General features: G+C 37.5%; 1 protein-coding gene across 2 annotated transcripts in view; it reads left to right on the top strand.

Annotated features, from left to right (window-relative positions):
• Positions 1-17,702, top strand: part of ATG2B (autophagy related 2B) — a 78,220-nt gene that overhangs the window by 23,845 nt on the left and 36,673 nt on the right. For both annotated transcript variants that reach the window (XM_060295254.1, XM_030883440.2), the window contains exons 14-21: positions 81-269; positions 2,068-2,341; positions 3,725-3,827; positions 7,042-7,237; positions 7,524-7,666; positions 12,077-12,234; positions 12,621-12,793; positions 13,279-13,429. In XM_060295254.1, the coding sequence (XP_060151237.1) occupies positions 81-269; positions 2,068-2,341; positions 3,725-3,827; positions 7,042-7,237; positions 7,524-7,666; positions 12,077-12,234; positions 12,621-12,793; positions 13,279-13,429 (1,387 nt within the window). The remainder of the gene's footprint in view (positions 1-80; positions 270-2,067; positions 2,342-3,724; positions 3,828-7,041; positions 7,238-7,523; positions 7,667-12,076; positions 12,235-12,620; positions 12,794-13,278; positions 13,430-17,702) is intronic.

Genomic DNA, 17,702 nt, shown 5'->3' with positions numbered 1-17,702 from the left:
TCACAAGGTTTTAATTTAATTTTATAGAATTGTTAGTGATCATATTAATGCTTTCTTTTTCTTTTTTTTTTTCTTTTTAGGGTAGTCAGGCAAGACTTAGTTCTGTTCCTCAGAAGGCAGAATTACAAGTTAAGTTAAATCCAGTGTTTTGCGAGCTGGATATCAGTATTGTGGACAGGTTGAATTCTTTGCTTCAACCACAGAAGCTCACTACAGTAGAGATGATGGCATCACACATGTATACTTCATATAATAAGCATATTAGTCTGGTAAGTATTTAAAAAGTTGCAAACACACATCGTGATCATAGCTAGCTAATAGGCTTATTGGATGATTTCTGAGCTGAAGTATTCTTACTAGGTTAAATAGCATATGTTATTAAACGGCATCATTTGTAATAATGAAAAAAGGAGGCATCTTTAATGTCTACATAGTAGACTAGCTAAATAAGTTGTGCTAATGTACTGAGTGCAATTTTATGCTGCCACTTTAAATGATGGCTATAAAGAGGGTACAGCAACATGAAGAAGGCTCATGAAGAAGTATGAAGTGAAAATGTAGAATATATTATTCCACATAAACTTTTATTATAACTGTGTAAATAAAATTGTATAGAAAAAGACTGGATGGATATATACCATTTGGTAGCATTGATTATGTAAGAGTAGTAAAATGAGATTTCCTTTTCTGTGTTTATCTGAATTTTATAAACTGTGACTATAATATCTTGATAAAACTTTATTCACACATATAATGAACTAGTTGAATCTCCTGTAAAATGCAGCCCATATAATGTAGAATATACTCTTGAAATTGGGAACATAATTTATCATATTGTGTTATGGAGCATCACATTGTATCACTTTTACTTAGATCTGGTACCTGGAGTCTTTTCTAAGCTAATCAAGTAAGTCAGGTTTGTAAGGTGTCTGCTAGGAATTTTAGGATTAGTCACAGACAGAGACAACTTTGTCTAAAAAGAAAAGGGAAAAGATATTTTTCTACATATTTGCCTCTCCCTTAATTAGTGGTGAGTATTCACATTAAATCAAGGTTCTTTAATTTTTATTGTCAACAATTGCTATTTTAAGTTCTGTGGGGCAAGTGTTTATATTTGCTGTTACCCATAGATGTACTGGGATGATGATTTTATCTCTTGAGCAATTTTTGCTGAGAGTGGGGGTTAGTATTAGAAAGTCAAATAAGGGAGAGAAAAAATAGGATCCAAGTCTTAGCATAAAAATGGAACTTTCTAATCTAGGTGGTTAGAGACTGATCCGTGAAATTGAGGATTGTTATCACCTACACTGTATGCTGGACTAAAGCTTCATAAGTTTTAATTCATTTTAGAGAAAAAATAGAAATAGACTTTTATCTGAAGGGCATGTTCTTTGACCCTTTTATTATAATGTGGCTTTAAGTAACTGGTGCATACGTGTTTTGGTTTCTAAGAGTCATTTGATGGCATCATACCCTTGGATTGGATGGGAGCTCACAGTGAGCCATTTAGGGGGGAACTCAGAGTGAGTCATTTAGGGAACATTTATTTAGAACCTGTGATGTGCCAGGCCTGGGCTTAGTCCTGGAAATACAAAGATGAGTCAGGGATGGGCCTTTGCACTTGGTATAATTCATCGGATTTCACACTGAAGTCTTTAAGTAGCATGTTGGTGGATAAATTCTTCAAATTGAATGCTGGGTACTATAGTGATTTTTAACCATATTGAGATTGTTGATAAGCTAATTTACACATTATTCTTTATAGTCTGTAGTAAGATACATATACATGTATAGCACCTGTGTCTTCACTTTGGTTCAGTTTTTATTTTAATTAATTTTTTTATGTGAGGATTTAACTTTTGCCAGTAGTTTTGACTTTTGTCAGTAGCTGTTGCATTATAAAATTTCATTACACTAAATTAATATGGTAGTAGTTAATATGAATTGTGTGTTAATACATTATCCTGAATGAGGAAATAGTGATTATGTATATTGTAATGTTGAATACTAGTGTCATTTATGTTTATTTGCTTAATTTAACATTTTGGCATATTTTTGTTGTTTTAGCACAAAGCTTTCACTGAAGTATTTCTAGATGACTCACATAATCCTGCAAATTGTCGGATATCAGTACAAGTTGCCACGCCAGTATTAAACCTTTCTGTTCGCTTCCCAATACCTGATCTTCGCTCAGATCAAGAGAGAGGACCATGGTTTAAGAAGTCACTTCAGAAGGAGATTCTTCATTTAGCATTCACAGATCTAGAATTTAAGACTGAATTCCTAGGAGGATCAACCCCTGAACAAGTTAAATTGGAACTTACCTTTAGAGAACTAGTTGGTAAGATTGACCATGCCTGTAAAAGAGCCAGACTAGAAACTAACAACTGCTACTGAAACTTACATTAAGAAGAGTATATGACAGCCCCCCAATACAATAAAATTAAAGAACATATGTTAGAAAGCAGGTGTAACAGCTTTTTTCTAATACTGTATGCAAACGTGATATCTGTCAGTTTTTGAAAAGAAACTACAATGCGTGATGACTTACTCACTTTGAGAATATAGTGCTTTAGCCTACATTTTAATACGACCTACTACTTACTTGTTGTAGGGCTAATAGTAGCCAAAATTTATTGAGTGCCACTCTACGTTTGCTGTGTGCTGAGCACTTCACACACATTATCTTGTTTCCTTTAATCATCATAGTTACGGTAGGCTTATTATTTCCAATTATTCGTATCATTTATAAGTGAGGAATCTGTCGACTTCCGAAGAGGTACGTCCCAAGGTCAATGTAGTAATAAACGGTGGAATCAAGATTCAAACCCAAGTCTGACACTAGAGCTTGAGCTTTCAACCATCATACTAGTAGTGACTTTCCTTTGTAAAATCTGTTTTAAGTAACCCTCTCCTCCTCTTTCTGCTCGCCTCCTTCTCTGTAGGCTGCAGTTTTCCTTCCCTTGTTTTCTCTGAGTTTTACATATCATTAGAGGTATTTAAAATTGACTTGCCAGTTATGATTTCATGGAAAGGCCTTTAGGGGTTATCTGGAATCTTCCCTTATCTCTAGTGATAAGAAACTCGTTATTCTGGTGGAAAGTCATTCTTTGTAAAATGGAATGAAAAAACATATATGGGGTTATTGTGAAGAAGTAATTCTTACAGTGCTTGGTACAAAATAGACATTTAAGAAATGTAGTTATTTCTTAAAATAACTACATTAAAAAAATCTGTTCCTAGACTAACTGCATAAACTTTTATGAAGAATAATCACTAAGTGGCACTCAGTAAGTGGTAACTACTATATTTAATATGTTATGCTTATTTATTTATTTATTTATTTGGCCGTGCCATGCGGGATCTTAGTTCCCTGACCAGGGATTGAACCTTGCCCCCTGCATTGGGAGCACGGAGTCTTAACCACTGGACTGCCAGGGAAGTCCCTTATATTTAATATGTTATGATTATGCACCTTACACGTTAAACATTCATACCTAAGAATTTGAGTTTGAGCAGAAAACAGCATTTAATTTAATTTATCTGCTTATCCTGTCTCCCCACATGTACACGTGCAGCAGGAATAAATGAATAAATGTTGTAGAACTTAACACTGCATTATGTCCCTGATTTAGAGGATCTTTGCTCCTCGAAGGAGGAAAGTATCTTTTCTCTTAGTATTGGAGAAGAAATGCATCTCCATGAATCAGTCTTGTTTTATTAGGGTCATTCCAGGAGGGTAAAGGAGAACCATCCATTAACTTTTTCCACGTGACTAGTGGAGGAGATGGAGACACAGCGTCATCAGATGACTTTGACTGGCCGCGGTGAGTAAGCAAATGGACATGATACATACATTTAATGAGACTTTCCTTTCAGAAACAAGTTGCTATAGCTTTTTTGACTGACATTTTGGCTATTAAATTTAAGCTAAAAATATCCAGCCTTGATGAGAAAACCCTGAGGAAGATGGAAAAATTAAATAAAAAATATGTACTACTTTATCAGAGGTGCCTGTGAGATACTGACAGAGATGGACATGTAAAATGTGTTCTCCGGCCTCAAGTTACTTAGCCTAATTAGATGGACAAAAGAATCATAACCATTCTAAAAGCAGTTCATTTTTGAAAAGGGCTTTAGTACAAGAGGTATCATACAGCACCATTTGGTTAATTATCAGATGAACTTTATAGTCAGTGATTGTTTTAGGAAAGTATTTTCAAATCTGGGGAGCTTTTACAAAACACTGATTCTTGTGCCCCACGTTGAGATTCTGAGATAGAACCTGGGCATCAGTATAGTTTAAAAATACACCAGGTGATATGTTCATAGCAGCACTATTCACAATAGCCATGGAAACAACCTCAATGTACACTGACAGATGAATGGATAAAGAAGATGTGGAGCATATATACGATGGAATACTTCCCAGCCATAATAAAGAATGAAATAATGCCATTTGCAGCAACATGGAAGGAACTAGAGATTATCATACTAAGTGAAGTGAGTCAGAAAGAGAAGGACATACCAATGATATCATTTATATGTGGAATCTAAAATATGACACAAATGAACTTAACTAGGAAACAGAAATAGACTCACTGACATAGAGAACAGACTTGTGGTTGATAAGGGGGAGGTGGGATGGGGGAGGGATGGAATGGGAGTTTGGGATTAGCGGATGCAAACTATTATATATAGAATGAATAAGCAACAAGGGCCTACTGTATAGCACAGGGAACTATATTCAATATCCTGTGATAAACCATAGTGGAAAAGAATATGAACAAGAATATATATATATACATGTATATGTATAACTGAATCACTTTGCTGTAAATTAACACAACATTGTAAATCAACTATACTGCAATTAAAAAAATGAAACTACAGTAGGTGATACCAATGTGCAGTTGGATTTAGAGAACCACTGCTTCAGGATTTCTTGGGCAGGAGAAATCATTCTTTAAATTAGCCTGATAGTGGGCTTGGATTACATTTTTTTTTTTCTCTTTTTAAAAATTTATTTGTTTTTTGGCTGCGTTGGGTTTTTGTTGCTGTGCGCGGCCTTTCTCTAGATGCGGCGAGCGAGGGCTACTCTTTGTTGCGGTGCACAGGCTTCTCATTGCGGTGGCTTCTCTTGTTGTGGAGCACGGGCTGTAGCGCGTGGCCTTCATTAGTTGCGGCACGTGGGCTCAGTAGTTGTAGCTCGCGGTCTCCAGAGCACAGGCTCAGTAGTTGTGGCACACGGGCTTAGTTGCTCCACGGCATGTGGGATCTTACCAGACCAGGGCTCTGAACCCATGTCCCCTGCATTGTCAGACAAATTCTTAACCACTGCGCCACCAGGGAAGTCCCTTGGATTACATTTAAAAGAACTTAGTTTACCCAAAATAATGATCCTTTATTATATTGAAAACTGAGTTCATGAATCCTCTCTTAAGAATTAAAGTGATCTTTCTTGTGCCACTTTCTACCTGCCTTCTTTTACACCCCCGTACCCTATGTGTCAGACCTATCAGACTCCTAGGACAGGCCTGGTCGGCGCACAGCTGATCATGAGCAGGAGTTTTCATCATAAGAAACGAATCTACTTCAATTAAGTAATTTGAAAGCACAGTTTACATTAGGATATCTGTAAATTAGGAAACAGTTGTTTTAGTTTATAACTAGAACCAACTGGCAATACCTTCTTAGGAAAAAGAAAGCTATTATAGATGCTACACAGCTGTTTTGTTTGAGCGTGCCATGTCTCATCATGACGGCAGGCTGGTGGGATGAAAAGGAGGCTACAAAGCCTTGTGCTAGTGACATGCTGCAGAGAATTAGGAAAGGGCTGGCATTAGTCTGGGGCAGAAGCTAATGTCATCAAAGGCTCTTAGCTCTTGATATTTTGAGTTTGTAGCTACAAAACACCACCAATAACACAAGTCTTTTATTATTGAAATTCCTGAAGGAAAAGATTACTTTGTTGTTGCAGTTCTGAAAATATTCTCTAATCAAACTCTCCTTCTTCCATTTGGACAATTTATATAGCATGAGGTTTCTTAGGTATGCAAGTATTTCATAAGCCGAACAGCTGGAATGTAGAAGGATTTGGTTTAATGATAATAAATAGAATTCTTAGGTAAAACTTGCTCGCTGTTAATGAAATTACAAAAAAAATGTTGTTTAACTGATGTATAGTTGATTTACAATACTATGTTTCTGGTATATGGCAAAGTGATTCAGATATATATATGTATGTGTATATGTATATATGTATATATATATATTACACATACACACACACAGACACACATATTCTTTATCATATTCTTTTCCATTATGGTTTATTACAGGATATTGAATATAGTTGCCTTTGCTATACAGTAGGATCTTGTTGTTTGTCTACTTTATATATAGTAGTGTATATCTGCTACTCCTTATTTATCTCTCCCCCACCCCCTTACCCCTTTGGTAACCATAAATTTGTTTTCTACATCTGTGAGTCTGTTTCTGTTTTGTAAGTAAGTTTGGTAATGAAATTTTAAAATAGCCCTTTTGTTCTCAAAAGATCAGATTTTCCAGTTATCCAAGTATAAAATGTTAATGCCCTTCTTTTATTTGCTTGTTTCATCAATTCCACACTTTTAAGTTTACAGCATGCTCAGGAGTGGGTTGCGTTAGATATAATTAGACTTTGTAGAGAAGTTGACGCCTATCAGTAATGATTTAATCAGCGGGCTTTCTATTAGTTTGTTTTTGCGGTAGGTGGGCCTCTCACTGTTGTGGCCTCTCCCGTTGCGGAGCACAGGCTCCAGACACGCAGGCTCAGCGGCCATGGCTCACGGGCCCAGCCGCTCCGCGGTATGTGGGATCTTCCCGGACCGGGGCACGAACCCGTGTCCCCTGCATCGGCAGGCGGACTCTCAACCACTGTGCCACCAGGGAAGCCCTGTAACCACTGTGCCACCAGGGAAGCCCTGTATTAGTTTGTATACAAGTTAGTTTTGCAGTTTACACTTAGGTCTTGATTTTTAAAATTGTCTTTGCTATCAGAATTGTACTGAAAGTAAACCCACCAGCCATGCATTCCATTTTGGAGAGAATAGCAGCTGAGGAAGCAGAAGAGAGTGATGGCCACTACCAGGAAGAAGAGGAAGGAGGCGCTCATTCCCTGAAAGACGTTTGTGATCTGAGAAGACCAGCCCCGTCTCCCTTCTCTTCTCGTAGGGTGATGTTTGAAAATGAACAGGTAAAGTAACAGTGTGAGCAAGCAACAAAGGAGTTACCCTCTATCAGATAGCTCTTAATGCTTTCTCTTTAAAAACATACTTTGTATACTGTTTTTTGCCATATTTTTAGCTCCAAGATTGAATAATATCTATTTTTTTCCCTTGGTTAAAAGTTACATGCTTATTTATTTGCCCACATACAAGTCGTATGGGTCGGGTAAGAAGATGCTACTACTATTTTAAATATAAAATGGTTATTTGATGCTTTTTTTCTTCTTTTTTTTGCACTAAACTGTTATGTTTTAGATGGTGATGCCAGGAGACCCTGTAGAAATGACAGAGTTTCAAGATAAAGCAATCAGCAATTCTCACTATGTGCTGGAACTTACATTACCCAATATTCATATAACACTACCTAATAAAAGCTTTTATGAGAAGCTTTATAATAGGTGAGTTTAAACTCATTTAGTTGAATCTTTGGGATTGAACTTTCCTGTCTAACTGCCTCTCTACTGTCCTATCTCCTTGTTTTCCCTCTTCCTCCTTTTCTTTCCTTGTTTTAATATTACCAACTATTTCAGTGTACTTTGTATGGTGTTGATTATAGACCTATTACCGTTATGATGAGCTATTGTCATAGCAGATTTTCCTAACCAGTGTGTCTGGTAACTGGGTTTCTTGTGTGTGAGATGTATTCCCTCCATCCTAGGTTGGCTGGTTGCCCTCTGTCACCTTACCACAGAGTACTGAGAAAGTATCTCTTTGTGTATAATGACATGAAAAGAGTTGGGATATACTTGTATAGAGGGCCAAGAGATACTGGTGTAAAGTCAGAGTCCTAGAGTCTTTGTACAAGGAGCATCCCTTCTCAGAGTGTAAAAAAAAAGCATCTTGTTAGAATTAGAAACTCTATCTTATAAACTTGTCTATAAAAACTTAAATTTATTACATTTAAATACCCTTAAACATATATACCAAGAAAATATGTTGAAATAAATGGCATTCTAGAGTAGAAAGGTCATAGACTCTGAAGATCTTGGACGATTTACCTAGTCCCCGTGAGCTCCATGTCCTCACATATAAATTGGAGATGATACTTGTACAGGCCTCAGTGGGTTGTTTGGAGCATTAAATGATACAACCTTTGGGAAAGTTCTGAGAACAGTGCCTGGCGAATAGTAGGTAAGAATGTTATCATTCCTACCCACTCTGGCATAGCTGAAAGGTGGTCATGTGGGTTTCTGGAAAAAGACACGTCCTTAGTGTCTGTTATTGCTAGCTTCCCACTTGTAGACAAGTCATCGAAATTTTTGTTAATCTTCAGAAACTGCAGACCGTTGTTCCTGCTGTAGATTTACTTGGTACCAAATAGGATTCGGATTTATACAGGAAACCACTGATCTCTAGACTGCTCTCCTTATTTTATAGTTGAGGGATATCTACCAAGAGCTAACGAATGTGCAAGGCTAAGACTGAGCAAAATGAAACAACTAGTTCAAGGTCCATCCCAGAGGTCAGAAGGGCTTCGTCCATTTCTTTCTCCTTATGCATTGATTGAACAGGTGGCTGTTGGTTAGATTGCAACATCAGAATAGTAAAACATACCTTAAACGTTCCATTTATGAATGAATATATGTTCATTTACCACTTCTTTTTAAAATATAGGACAGGGCCTTTTTTTGATTACAAGCCACTGGTTAGAATTTTTGCTTAATGTATACCCAGAAGGCTTTGTCTGCAATTCTCAGTTTCAGTTTCTTTGAAGTGGAGTGAAAAAATAGTTTCAAAGCAGTCTGAGTGCAGAATCCTTCCAGGTTTTTAAGATTTTTTTCTCACTTCAGTGTATATACTTAAAAGTCATCAGTTAGCACAAGATTGAATTAAACTATGCTTACAATAACATACAGCTGGGATGAGCAGATTTGGGGCCAAGCACGATTTACCCGTGGTGACTATACAAAACGTATAATTCAGCTGGTGGGTGCAGAAGTTCTCAGGGGGGCTAGGGAGTTGTCTACCAGCAGCAAGCAGGTGGCATGTGGGGGACATCAGTCAGTATGGCAGGCAGGGTAGCTTAAATCAGGGAACTGGAGAGCATCTGCTCATCTGGGGAGCTGGTTCAGGGGTGTTGCTCACGAGAGTTTCTGTTCTCTCTTACCCTGCCCACTGCTCTGTGTCTCAGGCCCCTAGACTTATATAAATACCGCAGTGTTCCCCAGCTGTGGGTCATATAAATCATATATCTAAGTTAGCATGTGAATTCTTTGCCCTCTGTTTGGCTTGGTCTATATATACATATACATACTTTTTCTTTTAATTTTCAGACATTCTCAGACTTATAGGTAAGTTGCAAGTACAGTACAAAGAATGTTTTTTCCCTGAACCATTTGAGAGTAAGCTGCTGACTTGATGTCCCTTCAGCTTTGAGCAGTTGAATGTGTATTTCTCACAAACACGGACATTCTTATATATGACCATAATTCAGCCATTAAAACAAGAAAATTAATATTATACATTAGCATCTAATCCTCAGACCCCATTCATGTTTTGCTAAATGTCTTAATAATACCCTTTATTATACATAAAATTTACAAGTATCTTTCTGAGCAGGAATTATAACCAATTCTGCCTTTACTTCATACATTTGAAATATTGGTTTATTTCTTCATCAACTGGCTCTTTTCAGAAAGATAGTCTCAGGTACAGGTAGATTTTTTTTCTATGTCAAAAATCCTTTAGAATAGAATATAAAAAATATTCTACCTGGTTTTATTAAATCAGATATCTTTGAGCTTCTATAATGTTTCAAGCTCATCGGCACAGAATCGTGGTGATGTGTCCTTAAACATCTTAAGTGTTTTTTTTTCTTGATATTAGAAACGTCATTCAGTGTTTTATAGTATTATGGTATCAAGACCGTGTTTAGACCAAAATGTAAATAAGGAAAAATAGTAAAATCATATGAAACATATTTGCAGGTCATATACCACGAACTCCAGGTTTTATTTAAAGTAATAGTTTCTCTTTAACCTGTGAAGATAAGAGAATGGTTGGAGGGAATAAGGTAAAGAAAAATTTCCTGAGAAAATTCTTCATTTTATACTTTCACTATTTATTCATATAGGAATTTAGACTAAGATCTGAATTTAGACTCTTGTTTCTTTTTTTTCAATAAATTTATTTATTTTTGGCTGTGTTGGGTCTTCGTTGCTGTGCGCGGGCGTTTTCTAGTTGTGGCGAGCGGGGGCTACTCTTCGTTGTGGAGCTTGGGCTTCTCATTGCAGTGGCTTCTCTTGTTGCAGAGCATGGGCTCTAGGCACGCGGGCTCAGTAGTTGTGGCTCGTGGGCTTAATTGCTCCGCGGCCTGTGGGATCTTCCCAGACCAGGGCTTGAACTTGTCCCCTGTATTGGCAGGCGGATTCTTAACCACTGCGCCACCAGGGAAGTCCTAGACTCTTGTTTCTTTGTTCTGTGAGTGATACACCCAAGAGGCAGCGAGCCAAATGAGTACCGCACAGTTCTGGGCATCGCTGTCAGTGTGTCTGAGGCGAGACATGCGTCTGCCCTGTGTCCCTGGTATTGTTCATCCAGTGATGCTTCCAAAAAGAGACCTTTTGGGTGGGGATTACAATCTACTGAGAGTGACAGTACTCAGTCCTCGTTTATACTTTCTAGGCCCTCAGAAGCTCAGGAATTGGCCCGGGAAGTTCCTAGACAAGTGGCTTCTCACAGGAAGGGGCCAGGGCTACATCATCGCTTGGCACCTTGATTGGTGTTCACACTAGGCTTTATGACGAGTCTGTGCTTTTGGCAGTCCTTCCATGTGAGTCATCCACTGGTCCTTTCTTCAAACCCTCAGAGCCTGCTGTGTGACAGCCACTGTGCTAGGCACATATAAAGATGACTAAGACACAAGTCTTAGTCTAGGAAAGGGAAACAAGAAAATGGAGTAGTGTTATAGGTGCAGTGATTGCATTATGCATGTGAAGGATATGCTATGGGTCCAAGCCTAACAAAGATCTTTGTAGAGAACATTGTAAAGTCTCAGTTTTCATGATAACATAGAGGTGAGTGGTGGGGGTGGTGGTATCTGAGAAGGGACAAATATTTCTTTGAAAAAATAGGATGCGGTGGTGGCCTAGCTTGACATGTATCACCCCAGTGGTCACCAGTATTGACTTGGCTGTTTGTCTGTTCCGTTAGTTAGAAGGGTTTCCTCTCTTTATTTCCTGTTCTGTATGCTTCTTTATCTCATGCAAGCTTCCCAGCGAAGCTGTGCTTTCTGTGGAAGAAAGAAAAAGCAGATATCCCTAGGGAAAGTGAGTAATGGAAGAGAACTGAATTGGGAGCTGGACATAATCTGGGCTCTGGTTCCACTTCTCCCACTAATTAGCTGTGTGACCTTGGGCGGGTCACTTAACCTTTATGATGCAGTTTCTTCCAAGTGTAAAGTGAGAATAATAATTCTGCCTTGGCTTCCCCAGAGGATTGAGGGGAGTCAAATGAGACAGTGCATAAGCTATTATAGTTTATAGAGTGTTCTCATATACGTGAAGAGTCCTTTTGTTCTTTATGGGTTTTATTTTTAATAAACCTCGTCCTTTAAGTGCATTTAGATGTATGTAATTTGATGCATATAACACTGGTGAAACTAGGAGGATATCTAATTAGGTATCTAATTGTCCAGATTCCTTTCTCACTGCCCTGATAGCCATAGCAGTTATTTTTCCATTGAAAGAAATTACATTTCACCATTTGGAAAATTTATTATTCATGTGATTTCTTAAAGGGATATTCTTTAGTTTGCCTTCAGTTGAAGTAGGAGTTATGTATTTATTTTTCAACTTTTGTCTTTATAGGATCTTTAATGATTTGCTGCTCTGGGAACCAACAGCTCCTTCACCAGTAGAGACATTTGAAAATATTTCATATGGTATTGGGCTTTCAGTAGCCAGTCAACTGATTAATACCTTCAACAAAGATAGTTTTAGTCCATTGAAATCTACAGTTCACTATGGTAATATATTTTAAATTTCTTCTGAATTAAAATGCTTGGTTTATCAATAAACAAAGTAGTAACCTTTCAAATTGATGGATTTAAAAATGTTTCTTTGGCGTTTTCCATTTATAACTATATTTTATAATATCTTTTAGTAATTTACAGTATTTCCCCACTTCTAGCTATTTTTTAAGGGTTATTAATTAAGTGTTATTTTATAGTATATTCATTGTCTGAAGTTCAGTGGTAAAGAGAAAGACAGTACATTTTTATACCAGATTCTTTGTAAAAATAAACAGGTTGTAAAATAAGTAAATATTCTTGTGATAACGTTCAAGGTTGAATGCTGTTTTGTGTTAATAAGCTGTTAGAACAGCTGTAATTGTGCAATTTATTTCTCATAGATGAGGAAAGTGGATCTGAGGAGGAGACTTTGCAGTATTTTTCCACTGTTGATCCCAATTATCGTTCTCGTAGGAAGAAAAAACTAGACTCTCAGAACAAGAACTCGCAGAGTTTTCTCTCAGTTCTTCTGAGCATTAATCATGGATTAATGGCAGTGTTTACAGATGTCAAGGTAAGGATTTACAAATCCAAAGTGATTTTTCAAGTGCATCTTATTATAAATCTAGCATGATATACACATTCAATAGTTGAGGTAGTTCGAGGTTGTTTCAGTGACTGATGATGAAGGTCAGTTTTCTGAGGCACACCACGATGACAGCAGCTTGGGAAATTTAGCTTTCGTTGCAGATCAAAAGACAAACATTACACGGACCTTCTTTTGGAAAACGTGCTGGTCCCACTCCTGCGGTGGTAACAGTAATTTATCTATTCCAAAGGGTGATGAAGTACCAAGGTTCATTTGGCAGAAGAGGCCCGGCCTAGTGTTTAATTATGCAGTTCTTAATACCACCATGTTGGATGGTTCAAGAATCAGACCGCTTTGCTGCAGTGTGGGAGATCCTCCTAACCTGAATCAAGGAGGAGCATCTCAAGGGTCGTTCTTACTTTTCTGTTTTTAATTAATGACTTCTCTGTTTTTTCTGATCTTCTTATTAGCAAGATAATGGAGATCTGTTGGAAAACAAGCATGGTGAATTCTGGTTAGAATTCAACAGTGGTTCGTTATTTTGTGTGACAAAATATGAAGGTTTTGATGACAAGCACTATATCTGCCTTCATTGTAGCAGTTTCAGTCTCTATCACAAAGGTAGGACAAATGTTAAATATGTGTGTTGTTCACTTCTGGTTAGACATGTTTAAATTTTGCTTAATAAAGAAAATCTACTGAGAACACAATTCTTTTTTTTTTTTTACATCTTTATCGGAGTATAATTGCTTTACAATGGTGTGTTAGTTTCTGCTTTATAACAAAGTGAATCAGCTATACATATACATATGTTCCCCTATCTCTTCCCTCTTGCGTCTCCCTCCCTCCCGCCCTCCCTATCCCACCCCTCTAGGTGGTCACAAAGCACTGAGCTGATCTCCCTGTGCTATGCGGTTGCTTCTCACTAGCTATCTATTTTGGTAGTGTATATATGTCCATGACACACTCTCACTTTGTCACAGCTTACCCTTCCCCCTCCCCATATCTTCAAGTCCATTCTGTAGTAGGTCTCTCTCTTTATTCCTGTCTTACCCCTAGGTTCTTCATGACATTTTTTTTTCTTAAATTCCATATATATGTGTTAGCATACAGTATTTGTCTTTCTCTTTCTGACTTACTTCACTCTGTATGACAGACTCTAGGTCCATCCACCTCATTACAAATAACTCAATTTCGTTTCTTTTTATGGCTGAGTAATATTCCATTGTATATATGTGCCACATCTTCTTTATCCATTTATCTGTCGATGGACACTTAGGTGGCTTCCATGTCCTGGCTATTGTAAATAGAGCTGCAATGAACATTTTGGTACATGACTCTTTTTGAATTATGGTTTTCTCAGGGTATATGCCCAGTAGTGGGATTGCTGGGTCATATGGTAGTTCTATTTGTAGTTTTTTAAGAAACCTCCATACTCTTCTCCATAGTGGCTGTACCAATTCACATTCCCACCAGCAGTGCAAGAGTGTTCCCTTTTCTCCACACCCTCTCCAGCATTTATTGTTTGTAGATTTTTTGATGATGGCCATTCTGACTGGTGTGAGATGATATCTCATTGTAGTTTTGATTTGCATTTCTCTAATGATTAGTGATGTTGAGCATTCTTTCATGTGTTTGTTGGCAGTCTGTATATCTTCTTTGGAGAAATGTCTATTTAGGTCTTCTGCCCATTTTAAGATTCGGTTGTTTGTTTTTTTTGTTATTGAGCTGCATGAGCTGCTTGTAAATTTTGGAGATTAATCCTTTGTCAGTTGCTTCATTTGCAAATATTTTCTCCCATTCTGAGGGTTGTCTTTTGGTCTTGTTTATGGTTTCCTTTGCTGTGCAAAAGCTTTGGGGTTTCATTAGATCCCATTTGTTTATTTTTGTTTTTATTTCCGTTTTTCTAGGAGGTGGGTCAAAAAGGATCTTGCCGTGATTTATGTCATAGAGTGTTCTGCCTGTGTTTTCCTCTAAGAGTTTGATAGTTTCTGGCCTTACATTTAGGTCTTTAATCCATTTTGAGCTTATTTTTGTGTTAGGGAGTGATCTAATCTCATACTTTTATATGTACCTGTCCAGTTTTCCCAGCACCACTTATTGAAGAGGCTGTCCTTTCTTCACTGTACATTCCTGCCTCCTTTATCAAAGATAAGGTGACCATATGTGCGTGGGTTTATCTCTGGGCTTTCTATCCTATTCCATTGATCTGTCTTTCTGTTTTTGTGCCAGTGCCATACTGTCTTGATTACTGTAGCTTTGTAGTATAATCTGAAGTCAGGGAGCCTGATTACTCCAGCTCCGTTTTTTGTTCTCAAGATTGCTTTGGCTATTCGGGGTCTTCTGTATTTCCATACCAATTGTGAAATTTTTTGTTCTAGTTCTGTGAAAAATGCCAGTGGTAGTTTGATAGGGATCGCATTGAATCTGTAGATTGCTTTGGGTACTAGAGTCATTTTCACAATGTTGATTCTTCCAATCCAAGAACATGGTATATCTCTCCATCTATTTGTATCATCTTTAATTTCTTTCATCAGTGTCTTATAATTTTCTGCATACAGGTCTTTTGTGTCCTTAAGTAGGTTTATTCCTAGATATTTTATTCTTTTTGTTGCAATGGTAAATGGGAGTGTTTCCTTGATTTCACTTTCAGAGTTTTCATCATTAGTGTATAGGAATGCCAGAGATTTCTGTGCATTAATTTTGTATCCTGCTACTTTACCAAGTTCATTGATTAGCTCTAGTAGTTTTCTGATAGCATCTTTAGGATTCTCTATGTATAGTATCATGTCATCTGCAAAGAGTGACAGCTTTACTTCTTCTTTTCCGATTTGGATTCCTTTTATTTCCTTTTCTTCTCTGATTGCTGTGGCTAAAACTTCCAAAATCATGTTGAGTAAGAGCTGTGAGAGTGGGCAACCTTGTCTTGTTCCTGATCTTAGTGGAAATGCTTTCAGTTTTTCACCATTGAGGATGATGTTGGCTGTGGGTTTGTCATATATGGCCTTCATTATGTTGAGGAAAGTTCCCTCTATGCCTACTTTCTGCAGGGTTTTTTTTGTTTGTTTGTTTGTTTGTTTGTTTTCATTATGCGGGCCTCTCACTATTGTGGCCTCTCCCATTGCGGAGCACAGGCTTCGGACGCACAGGCTCAGCAGCCATGGCTCACGGGCCCAGCCGCTCCACGCATGTGGGATCTTCCTGGACCAGGGCACGAACCCGTGTCCCCTGCACCGGCAGGCAGACTCTCAACCACTGCGCCACCAGGGAAGCCCATCTGCAGGGCTTTTATCATAAATGGGTGTTGAATTTTGTCGAAAGCTTCCTCTGCATCTATTGAGATGATCATATGTTTTTTCTCCTTCAATTTGTTACTATGGTGTATCATGTTGATTGATTTGCATATCTTGAAGAATCCTTGCATTCCTGGAATAAACCCCACTTAATCATGGTGTATGATCCTTTTAATGTGCTGTTGGATTCTGTTTGCTAGTATTTTGTTGAGGATTTTTGCATCTATGTTCATCAGTGATATTGGCCTGTAGTTTTCTTTCTTTGTGACCTCCTTGTCTGGTTTTGGTATCAAGGTGATGGTGGCCTCATAGAATCAGTTTGGGAGTGTTCCTCCCTCTGCTATATATTGGATGAGTTTGAGAAGGATAGGTGATAGCTCTTCTCTAAATGTTTGATAGAATTCGCCTGTGAAGCCATCTGGTCCTGGGCTTTGGTTTGTTGGAAGATTTTTAATCACAGTTTCATTTTCAGTGCTTGTGATTGGTCATATTTTCTGTTTCTTTCTGATTCAGTCTCGGAAGGTTGTGCCTTTCTAAGAATTTGTCCATTTCTTCCAGGTTTTCCATTTTATTGGCATAGAGTTGCTTGTAGTAATCTCTCATGATCTTTTGTATTTCTGCAGTGTCAGTTGTTACTTCTCCTTTTTCATTTCTAATTCTATTGATTTGAGTCTTCTCCCTTTTTTTCTTGATGAGTCTGGCTAATGGTTTATCAATTTTGTTTATCTTCTCAAAGAACCAGCTTTTAGTTTTATTGATCTTTGTTATCGTTTCCTTCATTTCTTTTTCATTTATTTCTGATCTGATCTTTATGATTTCTTTCCTTCTGCTAACTTTGGGATTTTTTTTGTTCTTCTCTCTCTAATTGCTTTAGGTGCAAGGTTAGGTTGTTTATTCAAGATGTTTCCTGTTTCTTAAGGTAGGGTTGTGTTGCTATAAACTTCCCTCTTAGAACTGCTTTTGCTGCATCCCATAGATTTTGAGTCGTCGTGTCTCCATTGTCATTTTTTTCTAGGTATTTTTTGATTTCCTCTTTGATTTCTTCAGTGATCACTTCGTTATTAAGTAGTGTATTGTTTAGCCTCCATGTGTTTGTATTTTTTACAGATCTTTTCCTGTAATTGATATCTAGTCTCATAGCGTTGTGGTCGGAAAAGATACTTGATACAATTTCAATTTTCTTATATTTACCAAGGCTTGATTTGTGACCCAAGATATGACCTATCCTGGAGAATGTTCCATGAGCACTTGAGAAAAATGTGTATTCTGTTGTTTTTGGATGGAATCTCCTATAAATATCAATTAAGTCCATCTTGTTTAATGTATCATTTAAAGCTTGTGTTTCCTTATTTATTTTCATTTTGGATGACCTGTCCATTGGTGAAAGTGGGGTGTTAAAGTCCTCTACTATGATTGTGTTACTGTCGATTTCCCCTTTTATGGCTGTTAGTATTTGCCTTATGCATTGAGGTGCTCCTATGTTGGGTGCATAAATATTTACAATTGTTATATCTTCTTCTTGGATCGATCCCTTGATCATTATGTAGTTTCCTTCTTTGTCTCTTGTAGTATTCTTTATTTTAAAGTCTCTTTTGTCTGAT

This window comes from Globicephala melas, chromosome 2 (assembly GCF_963455315.2).
Source record: "Globicephala melas chromosome 2, mGloMel1.2, whole genome shotgun sequence".
Taxonomy (NCBI): Eukaryota; Metazoa; Chordata; class Mammalia; order Artiodactyla; family Delphinidae; genus Globicephala; species Globicephala melas.
The sequence above is the reverse complement of the archived record's forward strand: the minus strand, read 5'-3'. Positions and strand labels throughout refer to the sequence as shown.